Source organism: Anopheles marshallii, chromosome 3 (assembly GCF_943734725.1).
Source record: "Anopheles marshallii chromosome 3, idAnoMarsDA_429_01, whole genome shotgun sequence".
Lineage (NCBI taxonomy): Eukaryota > Metazoa > Arthropoda > Insecta > Diptera > Culicidae > Anopheles > Anopheles marshallii.
The window spans coordinates 77104318-77128270 of record NC_071327.1 but is presented as its reverse complement, the minus strand read 5'-3'; the positions used below and the strand labels follow the sequence as shown (position 1 = coordinate 77128270).

The following is a 23953-nucleotide window of genomic DNA, read 5'->3' as shown; positions in this document are numbered from 1 at the left end:
AGGATACCCCACATGCATACCGCACATTACCACCTTTTCCGGAGGATAAAATTAAACGACGCCCATGAATGATTCATAATGATGCGCCTGTAATAATTATCATTTGCATTCGTGCACGCTCAACCACGGACGCTACACGCTCGTTCCGTAATTAGTGGTTTGAGCGTCAAGATAAATGCTTTAAACTTCCACTCTTCTCGTTGGCTCCTGAACCATCGGGTCTGTAGCGTAATAGTGTGCATATCGTGTGTCATTTACTTAAATGCTACTTAGCAAGGGAATGGCAAGCGTTAAGGTTTAAAGTGCCTTATGTAAAATAAAAAGACCTTCCCGTTCACTTTGAAAGTATTACTTGATTTAAAACAACGAACATTTTGCGCACACTACTTCTCCTGCCGGAGATTCGTTAGCTCCAGATCCTTCAATGTGATGCCGTACTTTACCAGCTTGCCCTCAATTAGGGACAGCAGATCGTCATACATTTTGCTTACCCGTGCCAGATCATACCTCAGAGCCTGGATTTTGTCGTTCTTTTGCACCAACAACTTCTCAATTCGCACGCTTAGCGACTGTGGTTCTATACCGGCCAACGATAGAACTTCACCAAGAATTGCTTCACGCTGTTCTGTTTGCTTCTCGATATACTCCAGCTTTCGTTCAAGCAGCGAGTTCTTCAAGCCGGATTTCTGCTGCAGCTCTAGCATCGATTTTTCAAACAGCCGCTTCAGCTGATCGCGCTCTTCCACCAGCTTCTCACAGCGCATCTGCAGCACGTCTTGTTCAAGCTTCAGGCTGGAAAGTTGCTTCTGGGTACTGTTCAACCGTGTCTTTACCCGGTTCAGCGTAGCCTTATCACGATCATAGTATTGCAGCTTCTTGCGCAACTCCACCAGCTCTGCCTGGGAGCTTTTGAGCGGTTCCGTCAGACGCTTGTTCTCCGCCATCACCTCGCTGAAGCTCTTGAGATCTTTGTCCGACTGTAGGCGCATTTCCTCCATCTCCTCCTTCATGCTGTTGATCAGCGCCAAGTTGTTCTGTGTGATTGCGTTGTAGTAGCTCTTCATCTCCCGGTACGCCTGCTCGTTGGTGCTGATCAACTCCGCGATCTGCCCATTCTTACGCTCCTCCACCTCCGACAGTTCCATCTCGTGGCGCACCTCGGCCTCCTCCTTGTAGCTGCCGAGCCGCTGCTCGAACAGCTTCGTCATCGCTTCGATTTCTTCCTGAAATTTGGCACGCTCCACACTGAGCAGTTCGCTATGCTTCAGCTTCAACTGTTGTATCTCCAGCTCGGTGTTTTCTTCCTTCTCGCGAAGTAAACGCTTCAGGTCCCGCTTGTCGTTCAGCAGTTCACGCTCCTGCAACGTATGGTCTTCCTGCGCCATCTTGAGCTGTGTCATCATTTCGGCGCGCAGCTCACCAATATGTGACTGATGCTCGTACTGCAGATGCTTCATCTCCTGCATCACATTCTTGGTGTCCTGGTCGGCAAGCTCTTGGGCCACCTCCACGTCACGCTCCTTGCCACGGATGACCGCCTTCGCTTCCTCCAGCTGTTTGCGCGTAATTTCCCAATACGTCCGCAGCTTGTCACGCTCGAGCTGGAAGAAGTTGCGCTCCTCCCGCTCGCGTTCCATCTCATTTCGGAGCTTGAGAGCGAACTGCTCCAACTGCTCCCGGGACATGCTGGACGTGTCAACGCCATCGATGACAGCTGCACAAGGAAACAGATGATTGGTTATTTATTACGCAAGAACGAGACGACGACAAGACGAAATACTTACTACTTCCTTTTGCTTTTTTGGGACCCTGAGATATGGTGGAAAAAATGAAGAAAATACGTAAGTTAAATCGCTACAGTGATTCTTAACTTGCAACTCTTGTAGCACATATATTTGAACGCACCATTTTCCTATCCTTTTCACAAGTTGTCGTTACACTTCACCATCTATTTGTACTGCGAAACAATTTAAATGGTAGATACCGTCCGCTCGTTACGACAGCTTCACGATCAAACAGTCGTGTCCGTTCTGGTGCACCCAAAACACACTATCCGGAGCTTGGAAACCACCGACTGTATGCGTAGCTCATCTGACGAGAAACCTAAATAAACAATAGAAGAGAACGCAAAGTACAGTACAACCGGCGACCGAGTGTGTTTGTGTGTGTATGTACGAAACATGTTTAGAACATGGTTTCCGTCGTTTCCTTTCGCTCCGCAAATACTATACCTAGGTAGGAAGCCAAATATCCGTTCGCCGCGAGTCACGATGCGTCCTATATCCGGACGTTGGCTCCAAACGGAACAGAGCGAAATCTTTCCGAATCTGCCGGTCGGCGGAAGGAAAACAGTATCCGGAAAAACAAGGCAAACGTAACGAAACTAAAGCAAACGCACAGCAACGCAATCAAGGACGTTCATCGCTGTACGGTTTTTCACTTTCTATTGCCCCACGGTTTGTGTGACTGCGTTTATATCGCACAAACAGAGCCCAGACAGCAACGCGTGCTCCGTTGCTATGGAGGCGCACTGCAAGGTAGTTGGTGTTTGCAAAACGCTCAGCGGTGTTTTGAATTTATCACGTTGCCACCATTGGACGATATTTGCTGTTTATGGCAGATGATTGAACACTCTAGTATTGGGTTCCTGCATTTACGCGATTTTCACGTGATTTACGGTAAGCCGTTGAATGCATTTAAGGAATTTTAGGTTATTCCCAGAAAAATGCCGTGTTAAATTTGATTCTTTTCATGTATGTAAAGTACTGTAGTTAATTTTTGTCTTAGTATACCACACTATACACAATACCATTTGACAGCTCATAGTATACAATTTCTGCCTGATCCCACCGAGTGAAAAACATTAACTTTCTGGTCAGTCTAAGGTTATATGTTTGAACCATTCGAGTTGATTAATGCTCCTTAGAAAAGCCACAACAACACTTGCTTGTAGCAAATAGTTAGCAGAAGCTAGGAAACCGTGTCAAAATCAAACTGGCATTAGCTCTTGGCAGAAACAACAGTCAGATGAAACAGAACAACAAAACCAATCTCAGTGTACCGATGTGTTCCAATTCATTTAAAAAAGTACAACTTCCGGCGATATCCATTTAGATCGCTCGATGGCGTTCCGTTTAATGCATGACGATGCATGATTGAATCCGAATGCACGACACAATATTGAATCGAACATTTCGATTCCATCGGCTTATGGTGTACCATTTTCTTCGCATTCTCCATTCGGATACCACGGACACGGTTGTTTGGGAAATTGGGAATACCGGAACTTCCTACCGGTCAACTGCATTACCCGAGATGGGGAAAATTAAATTTTGCCGAGGTATCGAACGGGTAGTGGCTTCCGGGAAGTTGCGCCGTTGTCGGCCTTCATGGCACTCCTCAGTCGTCGTCGACCAAAGCTTTCACAACAGATTAGAGACCGGGCTGGGCGAAAAATTCACTTCCAATCAGTGCGCCTCCACCGATACTTGCACGGACGATGTGATCGGGAATCGTTTGTTCCTCGTAGGTAGGTCCTGCCGTAGCTCCAAAGCCTGCATTTGCTAGACACACCTGAGCTACGTGCTGGCAGGTGTGGGTAATGGCGAGAAAGAAACTCGTGCCCTGTCTAGCTCTACATTCAATTTGAGTTTTACGGATCAATGCACTTACACTGACGAAGGTTAGGTCCGCATTCTCCGGTCAGTTCTTCCAAATTGAGCCGAAGGCAAGGGCGTTGAAAGGTAACAAGGTGTTCGTCCGATCTGAACACATACCTTGAGCTTGTTCGAACAATTTCCTATTAAAATCGAACACTCTCCAGCCCCAGACGGGGCGGATAGGAGCCAGACCGTTTTTATCGACAGTTTCCAGACATGGTTTGTCCGAAAAATGGCACCTTGCTTCAATGCTACATTCCGAATCTTCCCTTTGTACCACACCTAGCGATGCACTTTGGCTAAGTGTTTTTTTGCCCCTTCTCTAGAAACAGCTGCTTAAGTGGAATTTCGTCAAGCAGAAGTGTTCCGTTCGTTGTTTCAAGTGTTTCTGATGGCATGTGAATTCCCTCCTCATTGATCGCTCGATGGTAACAGTTGTTTTGAGCAAGATTTTCTTTGCGTGACATTTACCATAAAATGTGTTAATTTGTGTGCATATTCAAGCTTAGAAATAAAACAAACGAAAGGAACCACTGCAAAACACGAGGGAATGCGATTTCAAGAACATTTCGTCTACATACTTACATATTCAGCTTGAATCTGGATGGTAATGACACAATTCAACATAAGCAATGACATTGTTCTGGAAAGGGATGAAACTATAATTCGCCTAAATGTAGGCAATATGGTTTACAAGCTGTACAAAGGCTCTCTCATTAATTCCAAGCAAAGGGAAAATTAAAGGTATATTTTGGAGACAAACACTATAAGCTGATTGATTGAAGAATTCCAAAATTTACCAAGAACTTAAATTATATCCAACGATTCGTCTTGCTTCTTCACTACAAGTACGCTTCAAGATGCAATCCATCCAGATAAGTGCAACGACGTAACAGTTCTTTCAACTCTTTTAGCCATCGTTCTAGCCATTCTACTGCCATCCCACAACAACTGGAACCTTTCCAAGTTGCTAAAACTCACAAGATTTTACGTAAAATAAATACCGATTACCACAAATACCACATTACCGCAACATTGCGTTTAGTGTGCTTCGGTTCCGGGAAACTGTCACAACACTTTTTATCACCCGGAAGTAGCGTTAACGTACATGTAGCTGCCGATGCTGGACAAAAAACCGCAAAACCACCCGACACATCAACTTTTCAAATGTACAACTTTTAAGCCTTTTACAGAGAAATCGTTTCAACGTGACTAAACAAGGGCAACGTACAAAATCTATGCTTACAAAAGTGGTTGTTATCCTTAAAAATTCTCCATCATTTATTAAACATTCTGCAAACTGGTGAGCAATATACTGGTGAGTTCATAGTCAATTGAACACAAATTACCCTCCATCACGATACCGAATCTTTGAAACGCGTTTTGACCTTATCGGGATTAAATGTTAATTAATTCGTTCGTTTGAAATCACACCTTTTCCGATGCCAATCGCCGTAACCGAACTATAGCTGGAGCAGGATTACAACAACGTCCATGGTGGTTACAACTTGCCGTCCATTTGGTTGGTTCCGGTTCGTTATAATTCATGCCACCCGATATAGGCTTCGTAGAGCCATGACAAATCGTAATCTCGGGATTACGCATCGAGCAACTTTACCTTCCGACGTCGGGCTAAATGTTTTCTGTGTGTTTGTGTGGAGTCGGAACTGTTGGCACCGTTCTATTCCGGCGAATAAACTTTCCAAGAAAGCTTTCATTAGCAGGAGCTCAAACACCTGATGCAAGGGATGTTTTTGAATAACCATCGCTACTCCTTTCGAAGGTAGTACATCACATCGCACCGTTACGACTTCCCGTTTGAGTTGTGTCGCCACTTTATGTGTTCGTAGCTTCTTGCCGGCAACGTTTACATACGCGTACGGACCATTTATTTCCCCCCGAAACCATTTCCGTATCCAACGAGCGAGGCGTGTACTTAGTGCGCTAGTTGTTGCCCCTTAAAACCAAAGGGGGGAAACTGTTGCTTAGTAGAGTGTCATTTCTCGCGAGAAGCACCAATACCGCCCACCTTCACACGGTGGTTCCAACTCCACCGATTTTGTGCGCTAATGATACGAAAGTTCGCATGCAATGGTGGAAAACCCGCTAGGTGTCCGGATCCACGGGCGCAGAAACGCAGTGTGTGAAATAATGTGGTTTTTAGCATTCGGGGTCACGTTCTTAATTACCGTCTTCGGGATTTAGCACCACAAAATGGCACCCCGGAATGGTGCGCCCATTACTAATAGGGCTCCGTGGTGGGGTCCCACCACTAATGTGCATAATGTCGCATACATAAATTGTCCGTTTTTAAACGCGTCGCTTTGCGTGTGCACTTTCCTGCCGTGCCATCCACCACCTTTAAAGCAATCACTACTGGCTAAGAAGTTTCTGGCTCAATAAAAGTGGACGAGCTTAGAGTGGGGGAGAAGTACACTCCTGCGAACGATGTGAATAGCATTCAGATCTATTTAGCTTGAATGGACGGTTAATGCAATCATCTTTCGCTCTCTATCCTCTGACTGTTCCCTGCCAGCAGTGCTAGGTGGTGACCTAATTCCAATAAACCGCTCCACACCCCGGTGTACGTGACCACAATCGCACACCATCGGGCGTTATGAATAATCCTAATCGTGGGTTTCCATTATAAAGAGCTAACCACCGATTCATAACCGTACGAAACGTCCGAAGGAACGAGTTCGGCTGGCCGGGTATTCGAAGCTCATAACCATTTCGATTCTATCGCTAAAGACGCCGGGCAAAAGATCGAATGTGTCGTCGGAACCGGAAGTGCCAGAATCCTTGAAAAGATGTCATGTATCAGCATATTAATAACCACATTAGCAGGGCGAAGTGCAAAACGTTCGGCTGGCGTACGCATACGAGTTAATGGTTCGATTCCGGTATCCGATCGGGTATGAAGTTTATGGCACCACCGTTCCACCGCATGGCTTAATGCACAGGAAATCGTTTAACTGTTGGCGTGAAATTTCCTCACAATTCCCGGGCAACCGGAACCGAACGCGATAAACGGTCGTGCGGAGTTCATTTGAATGAAATATACATTAAGAGAATGTGCCTTTGAGGTTGTAGTGGGACTGGTTTAAAGGGATTTGAAAGTAAATCTATCAGAGCGAAGGTGCGATAATAATATTTATTTATTTTAATGATCGCATGAATTATTAAACTTTTTGTTAGTGAACTTTTCGTCCTTCAAAGCATTTTCACCGGTTACTATTGCACACCGCAAAGTAAAGTACTGGGCGCCTCCAGCAGTTTAAATTGAAGGCCAAAAATTGATTTTAATTTCTGCTACTTTCAATAATTACCAGCTCATCGTATAATCGAACACAATCGGGAAATGAATACAACTTTTGTATATTGAATTCAATAATGCATATGTATGATCATAGTATATGTAAATTTTTTACTTCGCAGGTCTCTCATTTACTCAAAATTTGCATAATAATTTACTGAAGCAGTAAAATCATGATGAAATCAACGCCAAACAATAGCCACAAAATGGGCATCAACAATTCGATTACTGAAGGATGCATCGTAATGTGATATTTTTTCACGTAATAAATATTGACCTGAGCTATCATTTCATTTCACTAATTCGTTCTATACACACACGCACTGCGTCCGTAAATCAACAAAAACAACCCTAAGGTTTCTCTATTTTGATTTCCCCGGAAACGAACAAACATTCACGTGAACTCCAATTTTCGATGATCCGCCCAAACAGACAATAGATTCGGATATGGCATCGAACACTAAACGAATCACTGTTAAATCCCGGGGCAAAATGATTCAACTTTCAGTCAATACGGCATGTCGGGTTTTTCAGTGTTCAATATACCTATAGACTCTGAGGATGTCGGTCCATTTTCCATGACTAACGGGGCGCACAAAGGCGGATCCGAATCTACATGCTAATAAAAAGAGCACGGAACCCTTTTTTTCTCTGGTACCGGTTACCGGGACAAGCTATTTGATAAACATATAGAAAACATGCTATCCCTTCGATGAAACCCATCACTTGGAGACACGGGTTGTCACGTGCTGCGTGTTGCTCGCTCTGTTGGCGTAGACAAACAAACAGCATTCAATGATCCGGGGATTAGTGTAGAAAATCAGTTCGCCTGAAAGGTATACACCAGCTACAGGGGATCTCTAAAGAACTAGTCCTCGCATAGTATACACAAAAAAAAACATATCAACCTTCCCTGCTTTACTTTCCCAGGTTCGGTTTCATTCTCCCGAAGTGTTTCATTCGGTCGAGGAACAACATTTTCGCAACGAAGAATACATTTCTAGCTAATTCAGTTTGCTTAGGTCGAACCTTCTTTTTACCCGACTGGTCGCTTGTTTGGACCGTAAATTTTATGTTTAATTTCTTTAAACGCTTCTCAAAAATCCCTTCGGCCGTAAAAAAGAAACTGTTCCTAACTGGGGTCCATGTGGTGGCACGGTTTTGAAAACGTTCATCATCTCTGCATGGTGCCCCTTAATTGAAATCATTCTACTCTATTCTCTGAAAAATAAGCTCTCGTAAACCTTTGTGACGATCCTTCGCCCTTTACCAGCATAACATATCTTCCCAGTCTAAGTTCAGGTTTGAATTGGCATGCTTTCACACAGGTCTCAGAAGAGCGAGAAGACAAGAAAAGTAATGGAATGTACGAAAAGGATAAGAATAACACTTTATCAATAACCACTCAGTTTGTGGAGTGCACACGCAGTGAAACTATGATAGTTGCGGGGGCCATGGGACACCGGAAAGCGCGCCAACATACGACCCTGTTCATGCTGAGCGAAAAGGCACGAAAAGCAGTGAATCGTACGACATAACGTGGATAGGAATAATATTTCAATGAGCGACCTCCAGTTTGTCTGGTCAAACGATGTGAAGCGCAGTGAAACTGGTAATTAAGGGATGAGGGTTGCTCCTTGGGTAGTTGCGAGGTAAAAATTGCTCCTTGGGGCAGCCGCTTCACGGTGGTTCTGTCGCGCAAAATTAAGGTCATGCCGGTACAATTTAAAATCACGAATAAAATCACTGTCTTGCAGTATTTAATAATCGAAGATCAAGTTCTTCTATTTTTTCTTAATTTCTGTAATATTTCCATTTAATTATTATTGCCATAAAAAGGACGCCAATAAACTGGCTACGAATGTGGCTTAAGCGTTTTCTCTGAAATGTCAAGCAAGATGCGTACGTTTTGTTTATGCGTTTGTTTTGTTCTGCATAGCCGGCTCGGGCACTAAAACTAATTACAAAAACGCGAAAATCAATCGCTTTTCCATCGATCATGGCTTCAGGTGTGTACTTGTGTTTAATCATGTGTGCTAGCAAGCGTCTAATAAAGGTAGCATGTTTACTCATCTCCAGACTATGCCGATTATCGCGACCCCAATCGACCCGTACAACGCAAAGGGATGCTAATGAATTTTCTCACCAAAGAGTATGTAGAAATTCGTCCGCAAGATGTGGTAAGTTCAACAACTGAATCGCCACTGCATCGCAAGTCAGATAACAATCAAATTGTTGAACATTTCAGTATGGAAAGTGTCGTTACGTATCGTCGTTCCAGAAATTGAACCGGGTCGGCGAAGGCACGTACGGAATTGTTTGTAAGTTGTAAACTATGTACACCCAGATGGTATATTTAAAGTGCTATTTCCCCTTCTACGTTCTAGTTCGTGCCCGCGATTCTGTCTCAAATGAAATTGTAGCCCTGAAGAAGGTACGGATCGATCAAGACATCTTCAAAGATGGATTCCCAATAAGCGGAATGCGTGAGATTCAGATTCTCAAAAATTGTAATCACGAAAACATCGTCCGGTTAAAGGAAGTGGTAGTCGGCAACAGTCTAGAAAGTATCTTTCTCGTAATGGAATTTTGTGAGCAGGATCTTGCCTCGCTGCTCGACAACATGGAAACACCGTTCACGGAATCGCAAGTCAAATGCATCATATTACAGCTGCTGAAAGGTTTAAAGTACCTACACTCGAAGTACATCATACACAGAGATCTAAAGGTGTCAAATTTGCTGCTAACGGACACAGGATGCCTGAAGATAGCCGATTTCGGTTTGGCACGCTACATGAGCGACTCAACCAAACCGATGACACCAGGCCTTGTAACGCTCTGGTACCGTCCTCCAGAATTACTCTTCGGTGCCAAAACGCAGAACACTGCGGTAGACATGTGGGCAACGGGTTGCATTCTTGGTGAGCTGTTGATTCACAAACCGCTGTTGCCCGGTACGAGTGAAATCTCCCAGATCGAGCACATCATTAACCTACTCGGCACACCAACGACGGCTATTTGGCCAGACTTCGATAGCCTACCCTTGGTGCAAAACTTCACGCTCAAAGAACAGCCCTACAACAATCTGAAGAGCAAGTTTCCCTTCCTATCGTCGAGTGGGTACGATCTGCTGAACAGTTTGTTCATGTACAACCCGCAGTGTCGTGCTTCAGCACGACAATGTCTGCTAAGCACATACTTGGTGGAACCACCACTCCGTAAGTAATGACTGTGAAAACGAGCGTTAGTAGAATCAAAATAAACATTCCTTATCATCTTTGCAGCATGCGATCCGAAACTGATGCCAACGTTTCCTCATCATAGAGATATGAAGAAAACAACCCCAAACAAACCGGAAGATCCGCGCAAACGCACCAATACCCTGTCAAATAGCAAGGCTCCATTCGATGCAAGCCAGCCTCCAACTATTTCGGATTTACTCGGTTCATTTATTAAGAAACGACGCTGTGATTAGCGCAGATGAGAATACCCTCTACTTGACTTGTTTTACCTTTATTATACTAACATTTTGGGAGAAAGCAAACAAATGTCCGCAAACGCATGCCCCACTACAGGTATGGACGATCCATCGGTGTCTTTTTCGCTCGCTTATCACGTGCTCTTGGGAACCACCGGTGTTTTGTCGTAAATGTTACTTTGCTCAATTCTTGACGCACAAATTCGGGATGTTTAGCTTTCAAGGCTCCTCGGCTGCTGTTGATTATGTCATCTCGGACCAGGTGTACGCTCGGTTCCGGTACAGCTACATCAATCGGTTTGCTGAACTCGTACGGAAACTCCGGCTTCGGATGCCAGGCTACGAAACAATTGCCTCCTTCGGCTACAGTCACCTTCTGTACAAGATCTTGAGGATTGCCACGAGCCACTTGGACGTTTTCGTATTGTTTCAGGGTAACAAAGTGATTTCCCCGGCGGAAAATGCGTGCCAGGAACGCCATGGCGCGGTTTGTTGACAAACGTGTGTGCTTAAGAAACGTCAACGCTCAACGGCAGGGTTGCCAGTTGAACAAAATCCAAATCAAGCGGTCAGATGTTTTTGACGTTTGTTTCATGTTTCTTTGTACACAAACAGAAAAATAGTTCACGTCATCGAGTTTTGTGGCAACATTATAACTAAAAGTTCCCCAAAATGACCGACGAATTGTGCGACAAAATTGAACAGGATGGTAAATTTTACTCCACACTACACCAAGCGGTAAAACTGAGTTGTTTATGTTCCTTCTCGTTGTAGAGTTTTATAAAAACTTCCTCGCCGACAAGCCCAGCCCGGAGCTGCAGCTAACAGTGGCCATCAGCGATCAAATCACCAAACTATCGGAAGGTATCGAGCAACTGTCCAGTGCACTTCAGAAGCAAGTTCGCGAGCAATACGGTGCACTTTTATCGCAAGCCAAACACGCCGGAACACTAAACGCATCGATTGAATCTATTTCGAGTCACATCGAAACTCTTCGCTTCGGTGCCGAACGGTTGCGCCGGCAGATAACCGTTCCGTACGATATGCTCGAAACACAAACCAAGGTGTTGGGACGATTGCACGAAGCATCGCATGTACTACGCCAATGTGGACGATTCCTGCAGGTGCACAAGGAGCTAGAAAATACGGCTGATCTTGCGGAGCAGGCTAGCATCGTGAACGAGTTGGAAGGATTAATGGAAGATGTGGATCTTACAAAGATAGACTTTCTTCGTGAGGAGATAAGCACCGTGAAGAAAGCGAAACAGCGGCTTCTAAAGGTAGCGAACCGGGATCTTTTCGAAGGGATTCTAAAAAACAAACCCGACCAGGTCGGTGTATGCGTACGCATTTTTCACAATCTGAAAATTTTACCCAAATGCCTTAACAACGTCCTGGAAACGTTCAGCAATTATCTGAAGGATGCGGTAAAGGAATCCTTCGCCGGGACAGATGTTGCCAAGCTTCGCAAAACGGGCGCCTCGTCGCCAGCCAAGGAACGGTACGAATCACGCCAACTGAAAGCACCTGGAAAAGCGCCGGCCCTCACCAATTCTTCCAACTTCCGCACGAAACTGTGGCAAGCGCTAGAATGGTTGTTCCTCGACGAGCTATACGGGCACTGTACACAGGTGCTGTTCTTGCAAAAGTGTCTTCTCGAGTTGCCGCTCGGAGACGATTACACGCTGGCGAAAGAGTTTGATCGCAAATTTTGGAACAATCTGGAGAAACAGTTGTTGAGTTCGTTCAAATCAGCGCAATCCCACGTGATGCAGACGCTTCAACAAGGCCTCCCGAAACTGCTTTCACTTGCCCGTGGTTTGGAAACGAAAATTGATCAACATTTTACGTTCAGCGAGAAAGTTTTCGGTTCACTGGAGGCTGGCTATCTGGAAAAGTGTGCTAACAACTTTAAAGTCGCACTGGCGGATATCGATTTTCCGAACCAAGAAGTAATCGACGCACTGGTTCGTGTTGCATCCGCCGAACTAAATGCGGCCATCGTCGATCCGCGTCTGATCGGGCTAGTGACGGGTGTGCTGTGTGTATCGAACAAGGATCTGTGGAATAAGATCGAACGCAACGTTAAGCTTGGTACCGAAACACAGCAAGTGCTTGGTGAGATAATATCGTCAAAGCTGTTTGAGACTTTTTATAAACAATTTTTCTTTTCTCCCATTCAGACAATCCAAACGTTTCACAATCGCAAAACATTACACTAGCAAATGTGATCTACTATCACCATGAAGCTATCAATCGGTTGGTGTCGAATTTGGGAACGAAGTTCTCTGCCCTAGATGCATCGAAACGATTAACGTCCAGTCTCGTTGAAGGCAAGACTATAACGATGGCTATTTTACAACCACTGATCGGTAAGTTTATTTGCTGGTTCATACCACTGAAAAGTAGTTTTTAATATATAATTTATTCCTATCAGCTTCCATCCATTCCGCGGTCAACGTAATCCTTCTTTCTATGCACCGTGAACCTGGCCTGAATTCGAACAATATTTCCACCTCCGGCCCGTCGCTGTACATGAAAGAGCTGCAGGACTTTATCATTCGCTCCTGGAACACGCACATTCTACCGTTCAACGATCGCGTAGTGATCGAAGAAGCCGGCCGTAATCTAGCCATCCGGTGTATTGAGCTGTTTGTACAAAATTTGGCCACAATTCGGCCAATTTCCTTCGCAGGCAGGCAACGACTCAAAGCTGACTGTCACCATCTCGAGGGTGCACTAAAACCGATCGTACCGGATCTTTCCTCACTGGGGAAAAGTTTCCGATTGCTGCGTGCTATCGCTTCACTGTTTACTGCCACCCCGCAGGAACTGGTTGAGCAGACGGCCGAAGAGGGTGGAGTTGTACCGCCGTACATCGTACTGTTTATGTTGTTCGGACACGCTGGCAATGATATGGCAAGTCCGCACGTGACCGCCGGTTGGGGCAATGAGAAGCTACTGCAGTGGCTGGAAAGCCATTCCGCGGAAAGGGAACGCCTGGAGCTGATAACGGGGGCGCTCCAGAAGTATCGTTCAGTGATTCGACAGAAAAACATCACGCAATACGATCCCGTTTATCCGATCGTTACGAGCTACTTGGAGAATGTTGCTAAACACTTGAACTAGGTAAGATGTACACTTCGTACACAGAACTTATTGTATTTTATTCCATTAAAAAGTCACGTAACGTGTAAATGGATGCATACAGTATTTCAGCTTGAACACCATCCGAAAGTTGTCTGGCAGAAGATTTGGTACGAGTCACAGCAAGCGCATAGATCAGGTAAGTCTTTAGAAATATCCACATCTTAGCTATAATCGCTAATATTACGAACACTTCGAAAGAGGTGATGTGTGCAAAAAAGCCTGTAAATGTAGCAACATTTGAAACCAAATTCTCCATTCGCGTCAGAATATATCACTTCTTACCAACATCGTTAAAATAATCTCCGGATCGAACAGAGAAGCGTCCCGTTGATAATACGGCAGTGGTGTTAAATTCGTCTTGTATTCTGGCATTATAGCAATCGCCTAATACTAAAAGTAAAAATAGCGTCAACAGCATCTTTGCCTTATTTTGGAACACTACCGATCAATGTGCAAGTGTAAAAATACTGGGACTTCTTCTGATCCATCCATCACAAGAAAGCTACTTGTGGAAGCATTCCCTCGTGGCAATATGCCTCACTAGTGTGATAATTGTTTCGCATTCAGGGAAAGGTGCCAAATAAACACAACTGCACATCAATATTACATTTAGTACGAAAGTACGTATGATGAAGTACGTAACGGAAAGGTGCAAACGCAACACTATGTTAGAGAAAGAATCATGGGACAAATAAATAGGAATTATTTTATTTCGTTTAAATAAATACAGTCAAATAGTTCAGTCTTGCCATTTTGCGGCTCCGGTGAATCGTCTTCCACCTTTTCAACCCCAGCTTGTAAAAGACGAGTGCCTAAAGAAGAAAGATGCTGTCACTTAACTAGCTTTTCAAGCGTTTCTACACACTCTAACTCACCCCCAATCGGTGTGAGCCGGGACAGAATAGATCTCAGGGAGTTGTGGTTCAGAGCGCTGATAAACGATCGCTTGCATGATCGTGCTGAAGTATGTAATGAACAAAACCCACGCTATCACCTTTGCCTTTATGGCCATCGTAACCGGAAACGTCCAAAACCGATACCCTGAAATATAGGAGGATGGTCACGTAAATAGACTCTCTAACAAACACTGGACCGCTGTTACTGCTGCTGCCCATTACACATATTATCGTAGTAGTTAGACTCCCGTGCTGTAAGCGCCGTATCACTTTCGTCCTCACCACCGTGTACCAGTACGACACACGAACCAAGCAAAGTTCCCAGCATCAAAAGTGATAGTTTCATCGCTTGGCCCAACCTATCCTATTGCCCGCACCAAACACACCACGGAACAAACCCGAGCCAGCTGCCAGATCATCTCATATATACTGCACTGAGTTATGCGACTTCAGAAGCATCAAAGAAACTGAAAGTGTCCAGCTCAATTAACACTTCCAATTAGGAAGGTATAGGTTGTCGTGCAGCAAGAGTTACCCACCGCAGTGGAGTACTTATAAAAGACCCACCGATATTACGCCGGACGTTTGATTAGTGGTTGCGTATCGATTGAGATAACAGCAGGAAGAAATGACTACAGAACGGTTAATAGTACTGTTGGCACTTGTGCTTGTTGTGGTAGTAGCAGAAGTTCAAAGTTCTCCGTTGATAGAAAAGGAATCCAGGGCTGGCACTGACGTTGAAGCGGGGCGACAACGAGGTCCTTTCCATTTTGGTGGTAAGTAATTGTAATTGTGCAAGAACATAACCAAAGACAGGACTTCAAATAAAATAATGCTCTTCTTGCAGTGTATCCATTCGGATGGGGCTGGGGCATTGCGGCGTTTGTCATAGCGGTTGTGAAAGGTGCGTTTTGGCTCGGTATCATCATGATCTGGGCGTTCTTTAAAGGTTTCCCCGCCAAACATGGCTGTGCACCGATTATTCTGCGCGAATCCGTACCATACTACCACGACCATCATCACGATCACCATGAGGAAATCATTTGGGACAAACCTCCGCACCGTAGACGCTCGATACGGGAGGTGACACAACCGGGCGAAGAATCCGATCTACTCCTGACCGACATGATTACGGATCTGGCGTTCAGCTTTCTCGGAGTCCATACGACCGATTGTCGTAAGCGGTTTGTGTGTGAGGTGGACGTTAGGGCGAAGAATGACTACCTGTTGAAGCTGGGTACGCGTATGTTCGGTGTGGATATCTTCCGGAAGTATCGTTCACCGGATGATGTTTCGGCCGAAAGCATCGAACAGTGTGCTAAGTTGTACGACAAGTGTAAAACGCAAGGAAGTTCAATTACGATGAACGTTTTCGATGGTCAAATGCAAGGATCTATAGATGATTATGATGAAGCTGTGGCAAATCAGGAACAACAGCGATAGGGAAACGTAATGCAGAGTTAGGAAAGGTTATGTATTAAGATTTTATTTATTTTAGAATTACGAAATAAAGATATTTTAAATTATACATTGTGAAATTTGTGTTTCGTTACTCCGTTTATTATAGTCAATATATTATTTGTATCCTTAAATTATACATTTTATTTCATAATCTTATTATATCACCATTCCAATTTTTACTTATCCTACATTTTGTACTTTTAAACAATTATAAATGCAAAGAAAGGTTCTCGAAGCTCGGTTGTATTATTTATAAAAATATTTTATTCCAATATAAATTCGTTATGCTTCTCCAAACTTTTCTACAGCCTTTTCAATTTTGTCAGTCCAGTAAAGTATCTCATCATTCCCGGTGCCACCGTCCATTGTATTCCACAATTCAGTGTTCAAGCTCCTAAAGTGACTAAAGGGAAATAGAAAATACTACTGCATGAAACTTACTATTTGTTCCGTACAATGCTAAGATCCAACTCACTATACAGGAGTGTCGTGATCGACGTAGTAGGATTGACTGTTACCCCACACTAAATGGCGAACGACGAACAGCAACATTAACCCGGCAAAAATGGCGCCCAGCTTCAGGAAGCCCCAAACGTACGCCGCACTAACCCAATGCAGTGGCCATACTGAAACAGTTAGAACAGTAAAATGGCAGACGATCACTCAAAAGCGAAATGGATAACTGAAACTCACTTACGTATTTCGAACTTAGGATAATGTGGATGAGGACGACGCACACGCTGTCCGGTACAGAGCTCCATTGACAGTATCACTACCAGACACAGAGCAAACAATCGCCACCATCGTAGCGATATCACATTTATTGGCATAGTGTTGCTACTAGGATATTACTACTGCGGAAGGGAAACAGTTCTGCCAACGGAAACGGAACGATTACTTATGACTTTGGCTAGTGAAAATAACACCGATATCATCCGGTTGTGGAGCGTTCCGCTGTGCTTTGTAAATGGTGATAAACGATCGTGATCAATTCACGCCAACGCTCGAACAGACGAAGAAAGTGAAGTGATGATTGCTTCCGGTTGTTGACCGGAAGTTTTGCATGAAATTGTGATCTGTTTTCGCTTTCGTTATCGACATTTCGTCACGCACTGTTCTGTGAATTTAATGATGATTTATTGAGTGAAAGGTTAAATAATGTTTATTTCGAGTGATTGAGTCAGAAATTAGTCAGCTTCAGACAGTGAGTCAAAGAGGCTCTGGGTTTTAGCTGGAAAAGTTACAATGTGGTATATAAAACGATGTTCTTCATTTAACAAAGTATATTTATTCACGTGATCAATCTTATTTCAAGAGAAAAATGCTGGGAACAGCAGGGTGGTAAAAGAGCAACTTGTGGTAATTCTTGTCTCTATATGTCGGTCATGGCTTCAAATTTGGACCGCACACTTTCCCACGTAACCCAGACCAGCATTCAGTTATGGGTACATTAAGTCATAGAGAAAACAATTGTTAAACATCGTTGGAGAAGACCAACAAGGCAATACAAACCAATTTAGTAGAACTAAAGTAGATATCTTCCTACTTAAGCTATTTTTTTTATTCTGGGGACTGATAATAAATTACTACTACTAAAGAATATCTTATCCTAATACTATGCTATCCTTAGTTCAACGTCGTAACACTGTTCCCATTGCATCCAGCCGATCGTTCCAGTAAAGGTTCACGTCTCTTCTTCCTCTCTGCCGGAATAGGTTGAATTCCAAAGTGTCCAACGAACGATGATGGCTTTTGGAAATGAAATTAAAATGATAATTGTTCGTTGTAAAGCACTTCTTATGATAACACTTTTACTCACAAATATTCCGGTCCACTTTCAAATATGATAGGCTCCCTTTGCGTGTTCCATTTTTTGGCGAACAGCAATAGGAGTAGAGCGCCCAAAATAAAGCCCAACTTTACGATGTACCAAATGTAAAGCGCCACCGTCCATCCAGTCGGAGCGTCTGTTAGAAAGAGGTTATTTGTCATTAGCGCAAACTACATACTATTTTATGGCTTGTGAGTAATACTTACATATTCCATAACTATACTTTAATGGTTTCACATGGTGATGATGGTTTCGTGCGTTCGTAGTGCAACATAAGCCAAGTACCACACTGACCAGCAGTACAATTCGAACCATCATCTTGTTGCCGGTGGAACAGCTCATCTATGACTGGTGCTGGTCAAAACATTGGGAGATCCATACATCGATGCACTTGAACTTTCATCCGTTTTGTGATAAGGTATGGGAGGAGCATATTTAGAATATATGTGCTAATTAGTTGGGATGTAGCAAAGGAAAAAGAAGGAAAGGACCATGACACGGTACGTGTGATAAGGATGCATTGAATGGAAACGCCGATCCTTAGACCGACTTTAAACTTCAAATACGACAAATAATAAAGATAAGTGGAAAAGGAGTCAGTAAAACATCGTTTGTTATATCCCCAACAAAAACTCCACTCAATGTAACATTGTCTTTGTACAGAGAAACAATATTTTATTTGTTCTTGCTTGATTAAATCACTTTTTTGTATAATAAATATTATATTAATAAATATTATAATAACTACTTAATATTTGTAGTGGTACAAATGCCTTCCAGCATCATGATAAGCTCTCGCGCTCCATTGGTTCTCGGCTTCTCTCTGTCGTACCAGTGCAAGATGGATGAGTAGATACGCCTTAAAGAATATCACTATATAATACGTAAAAGCAGCAATGGCTGCCGCATGCGATCCAAAAACAAGCTCCGGGAATCCTGTGTCGAGAAAACGTAAATGTCAATGTTTACAAATTAAAACAAAAACCCTATAACGCTTACCGTATTCGTTAAACCCGTGATCATCTCGTCCAGACGTAGCTAAGCTCGTGGCATTGAAGTCTTTTGAAGTGTCGACATTTGCACTGGACATGGCCGTTAAACATCCAACAAGTAGGGCGACTATAAACATGACGGACTTGTGGCACCATCCACCGCTGATCGTTCACTGATAAGGGTAGTTGAAGTGGTAGTTGTCACCTCGGTCTGCTCTCTGTTTCCGTTCGATGGCGAAAGTGTCTATCTGAGTCACTCCCCTCCCGAAGTGGAACCAATTAGAGTGTTTTTTTTTTTTGTGTAGTAAACATTCCTCAGGTCGGCTCTTTGGTAAGTTTGGGACAGTTTCCAAACGATCCTTTGCCCGATATCACCTACACAAGCCCTCCAATGTGCATCAGTAGCAGAATGTACACTCTTGTCTTACTATTCCTAATAAGTATCACTTTAGTAACCGCATTCGATAACAGTGCGATTGAACCAAGAAGACACTCCAGTCGTAAGAAGAGCAAGAAAATTAATAAAAGTCAAACAACTAACGGATCGATGTTTGTTGCAGCTTATCCGTATGCTTGGCGCTGGTGGATTGCACACAGCGTATTGTGGATCATTAAAGGTGGATTTTGGTTGTCGGTGTTTATAATCGTGCTACTGTTCAAGGCATTCCCGGTAAAGCACGGCTGTAGTTCACCCATCATATTTGAAGAGCCGGCAGTGTTTGATCATCATCATTCTTCAACGGGCTGGGCACGTCAATTCGATCTCGGGAAGTCACTCGCAGACTGGCAGCTTTATTGGAAAGATAGACTTGAAAGGGGGGATAGATAATTTCGGTTGATTTAAACGTTTATTCATTCGGTTAAGCATACTTCCAGAGATAATGGAAATAGAACTATGATTACAGGGTCTAATAAACACACCTGTTGGGCACAATAGCCAGAAGCGAGTTATTCCAGTTTCTTAACGACAGCTACCTTTGTTTGGGTCACGCAATCGTATTTGCTTGCATCGCACACCGCTTTGTACGTACTTGCGTTCCAGCCGAGTTCGTCATTTGGTCTTTTACCTCTGCAAAAAGTGGTTTGCTTTCAAAATGTACTTAAAACTGTACCTCTGTACAATGGTGGTGGCGGTGATCAGTATGGTTTCAACAAATGGAAAGAATATTACCAACAGTACTGTTACAAACACAACGAGTAACATACAAATTTCGATACACAAACGACCAGCAAAACAACGAATTAAGCTTTTTGGTATGATATACAGAAGAATAAGATTAGAATCAGGTGAACATTACATGTATCTCTTTATTAACAGATGTCGTAACCGCTCTTCAATACTTGTTCGTGTTCGTTTACATCACCCAAATATGGATGTTTTTCAAAGTGGTTCTGCTCGCTGCCATCTTGAGTCCCAGCCTAACAAAACACTACTTTAATACAACCCCGTATACTTAAGTCACTAAAATAAATATCTTACAAAGTATGACCGCATGCATGCAGTTCCACTAACGTGGCCATCTCCAATCATCTTCATTGTTTTCGGTTGGGGTAGTTTTTTGTCTCATCTGCACCAAACCGTCCCGTGTCGGATTTAGACTACATTTGTAAAGCTTACTACACTCGGCAGAACTTAGCACAGTACTTTTCGGCCGGTAGGCACGAAACACTTCATAGCCCGACTCGTTCATCACTCTCCACACTTCTGGTATGCGCTTTCCTTGCAGGTAAAGTTCACACACGATACGCCTGCGACATGCATCATCGTTGAGGTCCAGTTTGTCGAATATCAGCTCTGCCAAATCCGTGTCCTTGGCCTCCTCTCCCGTCCGAACGGACGCTGCGCTACGTTTGCGTCGACGACCCCAACCGAAACCGGCTGGATGTTGTACAAACGGACCGTTGCCGAAGACACTGGAACCGCCGGTCCATTTGGACCAATAGTAACCATCCCCGAAAACGTGCATCGCGACCAAAATGATCGCAATCTTTAGCTTTATGGCAACGACCGTCGATAGATCGCTGAACCATGGCCACCCTGTGGAGATGAAATTGTGTCTGCCGTTACTCAGAGTCCGTTCAATGCGTTTGTCCACTACTTACAGTATCGGAAAATGTCTTCATAATGATCGTACCGTGCCTCCACGAGTGCATCGCTAGATGGGTTAGAACTTACAGCTGCAGGCTCACCAACCACTAAAGTAATCGTTAAAGTAAGCAGACAGACTGCAGCTGAAATAAACAGCTCCATTTCCGTACCGCCGATGGGTTGGAAATGAAACGATTCCGTTGCTTCACTTCCAATCGATCATCTGCCACGATCTGCTTCCTCTGAGAAGCCACCTGATCGTCACCGCTTTTGGTGCTAAATGTCGCAAGTTGAATGAAAGTAACACAACTTCCTCCTCAAGGTATCCTTTCCCACGTTACTGTACGATAACAACAAAACGTTAGGGCATCATTAGCACCGGACTGCATCTGTGCGAAAGTTGGTGCACATTCACTTTCATTTCAGGCCCTGTTGACACTTTCGGATTGATGTTTTCTAATCGAGGATCACGCCGAGCGTTCTTCTTTCTACGTTCGTAAGATCACGTCTTCGAGCTTGTGCATCAAGTGTTTAGCACCTTATGTAACGTGGGTAAAACGGTACCGGTTACCGGAACTGCGGCGTAAAGAATGACTCCACGTATCTTGCGTAACCGATTGCGTAAAATAGTTCTCAACAAATGTTCCGTCTGAGGATGATATTTTCTTCAAATTGTGTGTGAGGAGAATAACTTCAGAGAAATGGAGGGTCTCGAAAGTCTTATCAGTAACGTAGAATTGGACCATGTCTCCCAAATTTCGTATCTTCCATATCCGACTATGTCCAGACAGGCTATTACGAATGAGGTCATCAAACCCGAGCGAGCTTCAAAATAAATTCGATTAAGAACCTTCGTACAACTTGATCAGTAGCACCAAACAATCATTCCTTTGACTACTGAAGATTCCCTTCGATGCACCTCGCTACACCGGAACTAAGTTTGGGAATTCTCAGCTGATCCATATTTAGCGACACAAGCAACGCTTTTACGCACCAAACCTTCCCCTTCCATCATCATGGGTTGTCCATCTTGAGAACTCGTTCCAATATGGTTTAAATTTGGATCGTGTTCCGCTCATTTCCACCCAACGGAAGCAAGAAAGAAAGTGAGTTTCCGTTGCCTTTTTTTATACCTTACCTCCCAAGGCACGTACCGCGCTGCCCAACCGGAACAGCATCCATGTTGAATTAGCTTCAATTATTACGGTCGTCTTTGGCGGGACGCGCGATTTTTTGGACAGCTGCGTCAACGATACGGGGTGGAGGAACCCACCTCGAATAGAAATTTAAACCCGCGTATAAAATGAAGACCACCCTTGGTCTAGTGTTCGCATTCGCGTTACATCCGTGTGCTAGAAAGGAAGTGTAACAACCCGGCTCGTTTACTAAGCCGGTTAGGCTAGCTCCTAACCGCATTCGGGGACATCTTCTGTGTGTGCCATTGTGAACTCAACAAAAAGTGTACAGTTCCGCGTGAGTGTGTCTGTGTGCGTTTTTCAAAAGGATCAGCCATACGTAACGTTTGCTATTGTGTTAAGGAACGAAGTTGCGTGAAGTGCACAGACGATCATGGCTTTCATCAAGCAATTGCTACTGATGGCAGCAATGTTGGTGCTGGTTGCTGCTCAAGAACTCGCCGAGTCACCAAACACCAAATCGGTTGATGAAGGTCGCCGAAGAAAGCGATTCTACAAATTCTTCTTTAAAGCCCGTAAGTTTTTCGCTGCCAATTGTGCATTGGCAATAAGCAAAAGTGTCCACAATTCTCACCACTCTTCCACCGTATCCAGTCGGTCCGATCATGTCCACCCTCACCACGGTGGTGCTGGTGAAGGCAAAGATTGTGCTGGTGGCCCTTTTTTTTGCTGGAATCTATTTCTTTGGGCACAAAATATTTCCGGGTGGATTTTTCGGTTCGTCGTTCATTAGCGAAACACCGCCACCGTTCCTCGAATCGGGCCCCTACACCAGCTATCATTCGACAGGCCATGAGATCATCTCCAGCTATCCCGGACCGGAACCATACTCGAGCTTTGAGCCTCCGTCCAGCAGCTACGGTGCACCTTCGCCTACTTACGGACCACCTTCGAACGCTTATCTCCCACCGACGGGCGATACTTCCTCGTATTCGTCGTACTCCAAGTATTCCGGAACTCGGCGAAAGCGTGACGTGGAGGGTCGTCAGTCAACAGGCGATAGCGATCCTAATGAAGATGATTTGGAAGAGAATGAGTATGATGATGAGGCGCTTTTTTGTGATTAAGAATGATTCTATCTTGCTTAACTATCAAACAACCCACTTACAGAATGTACTGGACCGATACTCTAACCGATATGACGTTCCGCTTTCTGGGAGTCAATCAACGCGTCTGTCGAAAGCGATTCGTGTGCGAGTTTGATTTCCAAGCAAGAAGGAACCCGATCCTTCTGTTCGTAACGCGTGCCATTGGGTAAGCTCAGCAGCCGTGATGAATCGTGCGTTGAAAGTTTAATCAACCCTACGTCTAACTCATTCAAGCCGGGATGTGTTCCACAACTACCGTGATGTTGGTGATGAAAAGGCCATCAGCTACAAAGACTGTGGCCGCATCTACGAGGACTGTAAGGTTCCGAAGCGGAAAAAGTTCGTCCGTCGACCTGTTCGTCCTACGGTGGCACAACAGCAATACCCCGCGCCAGATGCGAACGGGTACGATAATATGCAAGAGAATGAAATTGATTCGACCGGATCGCAGCTGGAAACCACAACGATGCCCTCCATTAGTCCAACCAGAAGCAAGCTGATACTGCTGCCCAAGAACAGTAATAATCGCTTCCGAAGAAATTAATCCTCAGCTGTTCAGCCACTTCGCGCAGTGGTTAGGTTGTACATAAGCTAAGCTATTTATTTATTTATTGCAGTGTAAATGAATGGAGAAAGAAAATAAATGTAAACAGGAAATTTGTTTTACTACCACTCACCAGGACGTCATTTATTTCCCGAAAGAACTGGCTCAACTACAACTGCCTTCTACAATTTCATTATGATGAGTCTTTTTCTACGGATACTTCTACCGATCGTTGTACCCGTGTTTGTTTATT

The 23953-nt window shown here is 44.2% G+C and overlaps 9 protein-coding genes and 1 pseudogene across 9 annotated transcripts; 4 read left to right on the top strand and 6 right to left on the bottom strand.

The window, feature by feature from the left end:
• Positions 1 to 383: 383 nt before the first annotated feature.
• LOC128715690 (dynein regulatory complex subunit 4) lies at positions 384 to 1803 on the bottom strand. Its single transcript, XM_053810602.1, has 2 exons — positions 1785 to 1803; positions 384 to 1714 (listed from the first exon to the last, which is right to left on the bottom strand). Exon 2 carries the CDS (start codon positions 1683 to 1685, stop codon positions 384 to 386), a length of 1302 nt encoding a protein of 433 aa, XP_053666577.1. The 5' UTR covers positions 1686 to 1714; positions 1785 to 1803.
• Positions 1804 to 8411: 6608 nt separating this feature from the next.
• Positions 8412 to 10450, top strand: LOC128713181 (cyclin-dependent kinase 10). Its single transcript, XM_053808042.1, has 5 exons — positions 8412 to 8502; positions 9055 to 9155; positions 9224 to 9296; positions 9363 to 10193; positions 10260 to 10450. Exons 1-5 carry the CDS (start codon positions 8412 to 8414, stop codon positions 10448 to 10450), a joined length of 1287 nt encoding a protein of 428 aa, XP_053664017.1.
• A 94-nt stretch (positions 10451 to 10544) lies between these two features.
• Positions 10545 to 10934, bottom strand: LOC128715691 (39S ribosomal protein L42, mitochondrial). Its single transcript, XM_053810603.1, has one exon. The coding sequence runs from the start codon at positions 10932 to 10934 to the stop codon at positions 10545 to 10547; it is 390 nt and encodes a 129-aa protein (XP_053666578.1).
• Positions 10935 to 11125: 191 nt separating this feature from the next.
• Positions 11126 to 13582, top strand: LOC128714399 (conserved oligomeric Golgi complex subunit 5). Its single transcript, XM_053809274.1, has 4 exons — positions 11126 to 11162; positions 11228 to 12571; positions 12637 to 12825; positions 12891 to 13582. The coding sequence occupies exons 1-4, from the start codon at positions 11126 to 11128 to the stop codon at positions 13580 to 13582; spliced, it is 2262 nt and encodes a 753-aa protein (XP_053665249.1).
• Positions 13583 to 14387: 805 nt separating this feature from the next.
• LOC128715218 (uncharacterized) lies at positions 14388 to 14845 on the bottom strand. The gene is made up of 3 exons (XM_053810100.1): positions 14722 to 14845; positions 14479 to 14644; positions 14388 to 14415 (listed from the first exon to the last, which is right to left on the bottom strand). The coding sequence occupies exons 1-3, from the start codon at positions 14843 to 14845 to the stop codon at positions 14388 to 14390; spliced, it is 318 nt and encodes a 105-aa protein (XP_053666075.1).
• A 282-nt stretch (positions 14846 to 15127) lies between these two features.
• LOC128713180 (uncharacterized) lies at positions 15128 to 15942 on the top strand. The gene is made up of 2 exons (XM_053808041.1): positions 15128 to 15275; positions 15347 to 15942. The coding sequence occupies exons 1-2, from the start codon at positions 15128 to 15130 to the stop codon at positions 15940 to 15942; spliced, it is 744 nt and encodes a 247-aa protein (XP_053664016.1).
• A 300-nt stretch (positions 15943 to 16242) lies between these two features.
• LOC128713179 (uncharacterized) lies at positions 16243 to 16790 on the bottom strand. The gene is made up of 3 exons (XM_053808040.1): positions 16658 to 16790; positions 16436 to 16586; positions 16243 to 16363 (listed from the first exon to the last, which is right to left on the bottom strand). Exons 1-3 carry the CDS (start codon positions 16788 to 16790, stop codon positions 16243 to 16245), a joined length of 405 nt encoding a protein of 134 aa, XP_053664015.1.
• Positions 16791 to 17591: 801 nt separating this feature from the next.
• On the bottom strand, positions 17592 to 18881 carry LOC128713178 (uncharacterized; annotated as a pseudogene).
• A 1410-nt stretch (positions 18882 to 20291) lies between these two features.
• Positions 20292 to 21034, bottom strand: LOC128715295 (uncharacterized). The gene is made up of 2 exons (XM_053810176.1): positions 20887 to 21034; positions 20292 to 20821 (listed from the first exon to the last, which is right to left on the bottom strand). The coding sequence occupies exons 1-2, from the start codon at positions 21032 to 21034 to the stop codon at positions 20292 to 20294; spliced, it is 678 nt and encodes a 225-aa protein (XP_053666151.1).
• Positions 21035 to 22441: 1407 nt separating this feature from the next.
• Positions 22442 to 23700, top strand: LOC128714915 (uncharacterized). Its single transcript, XM_053809796.1, has 4 exons — positions 22442 to 22583; positions 22663 to 23104; positions 23179 to 23322; positions 23391 to 23700. Exons 1-4 carry the CDS (start codon positions 22442 to 22444, stop codon positions 23698 to 23700), a joined length of 1038 nt encoding a protein of 345 aa, XP_053665771.1.
• The last annotated feature ends 253 nt before the right edge of the window (positions 23701 to 23953 follow it).

Bases quoted from the DNA above. Each gene is read 5' to 3' on its own strand.
- LOC128715690 (XM_053810602.1), bottom strand. From the start codon at position 1,685: ATGTCCCGGGAGCAGTTGGAGCAGTTCGCTCTCAAGCTCCGAAATGAG.
- LOC128713181 (XM_053808042.1), top strand. From the start codon at position 8,412: ATGATAGTTGCGGGGGCCATGGGACACCGGAAAGCGCGCCAACATACG. The intron at 8,503-9,054 runs GTACGACATAAC...ACTCATCTCCAG, and splicing joins GGCACGAAAAGCAGTGAATC to ACTATGCCGATTATCGCGAC. The intron at 10,194-10,259 runs GTAAGTAATGAC...TCATCTTTGCAG, and splicing joins CTTGGTGGAACCACCACTCC to CATGCGATCCGAAACTGATG.
- LOC128715691 (XM_053810603.1), bottom strand. From the start codon at position 10,934: ATGGCGTTCCTGGCACGCATTTTCCGCCGGGGAAATCACTTTGTTACC.
- LOC128714399 (XM_053809274.1), top strand. From the start codon at position 11,126: ATGACCGACGAATTGTGCGACAAAATTGAACAGGATG. The intron at 12,572-12,636 runs GTGAGATAATAT...TCTCCCATTCAG, and splicing joins CGAAACACAGCAAGTGCTTG to ACAATCCAAACGTTTCACAA. The intron at 12,826-12,890 runs GTAAGTTTATTT...TATTCCTATCAG, and splicing joins TATTTTACAACCACTGATCG to CTTCCATCCATTCCGCGGTC.
- LOC128715218 (XM_053810100.1), bottom strand. From the start codon at position 14,845: ATGAAACTATCACTTTTGATGCTGGGAACTTTGCTTGGTTCGTGTGTC. The intron at 14,645-14,721 runs GTAATGGGCAGC...CCTATATTTCAG, and splicing joins TAACTACTACGATAATATGT to GGTATCGGTTTTGGACGTTT. The intron at 14,416-14,478 runs GTGAGTTAGAGT...TTTCTTCTTTAG, and splicing joins CCGGCTCACACCGATTGGGG to GCACTCGTCTTTTACAAGCT.
- LOC128713180 (XM_053808041.1), top strand. From the start codon at position 15,128: ATGACTACAGAACGGTTAATAGTACTGTTGGCACTTGTGCTTGTTGTG. The intron at 15,276-15,346 runs GTAAGTAATTGT...CTCTTCTTGCAG, and splicing joins AGGTCCTTTCCATTTTGGTG to TGTATCCATTCGGATGGGGC.
- LOC128713179 (XM_053808040.1), bottom strand. From the start codon at position 16,790: ATGCCAATAAATGTGATATCGCTACGATGGTGGCGATTGTTTGCTCTG. The intron at 16,587-16,657 runs GTAAGTGAGTTT...TAACTGTTTCAG, and splicing joins TTATCCTAAGTTCGAAATAC to TATGGCCACTGCATTGGGTT. The intron at 16,364-16,435 runs GTGAGTTGGATC...ATTTCCCTTTAG, and splicing joins GATCACGACACTCCTGTATA to TCACTTTAGGAGCTTGAACA.
- LOC128715295 (XM_053810176.1), bottom strand. From the start codon at position 21,034: ATGGAGCTGTTTATTTCAGCTGCAGTCTGTCTGCTTACTTTAACGATT. The intron at 20,822-20,886 runs GTAAGTAGTGGA...TCATCTCCACAG, and splicing joins TGAAGACATTTTCCGATACT to GGTGGCCATGGTTCAGCGAT.
- LOC128714915 (XM_053809796.1), top strand. From the start codon at position 22,442: ATGGCTTTCATCAAGCAATTGCTACTGATGGCAGCAATGTTGGTGCTG. The intron at 22,584-22,662 runs GTAAGTTTTTCG...CACCGTATCCAG, and splicing joins CAAATTCTTCTTTAAAGCCC to TCGGTCCGATCATGTCCACC. The intron at 23,105-23,178 runs GTATGATGATGA...ACCCACTTACAG, and splicing joins GATGATTTGGAAGAGAATGA to AATGTACTGGACCGATACTC.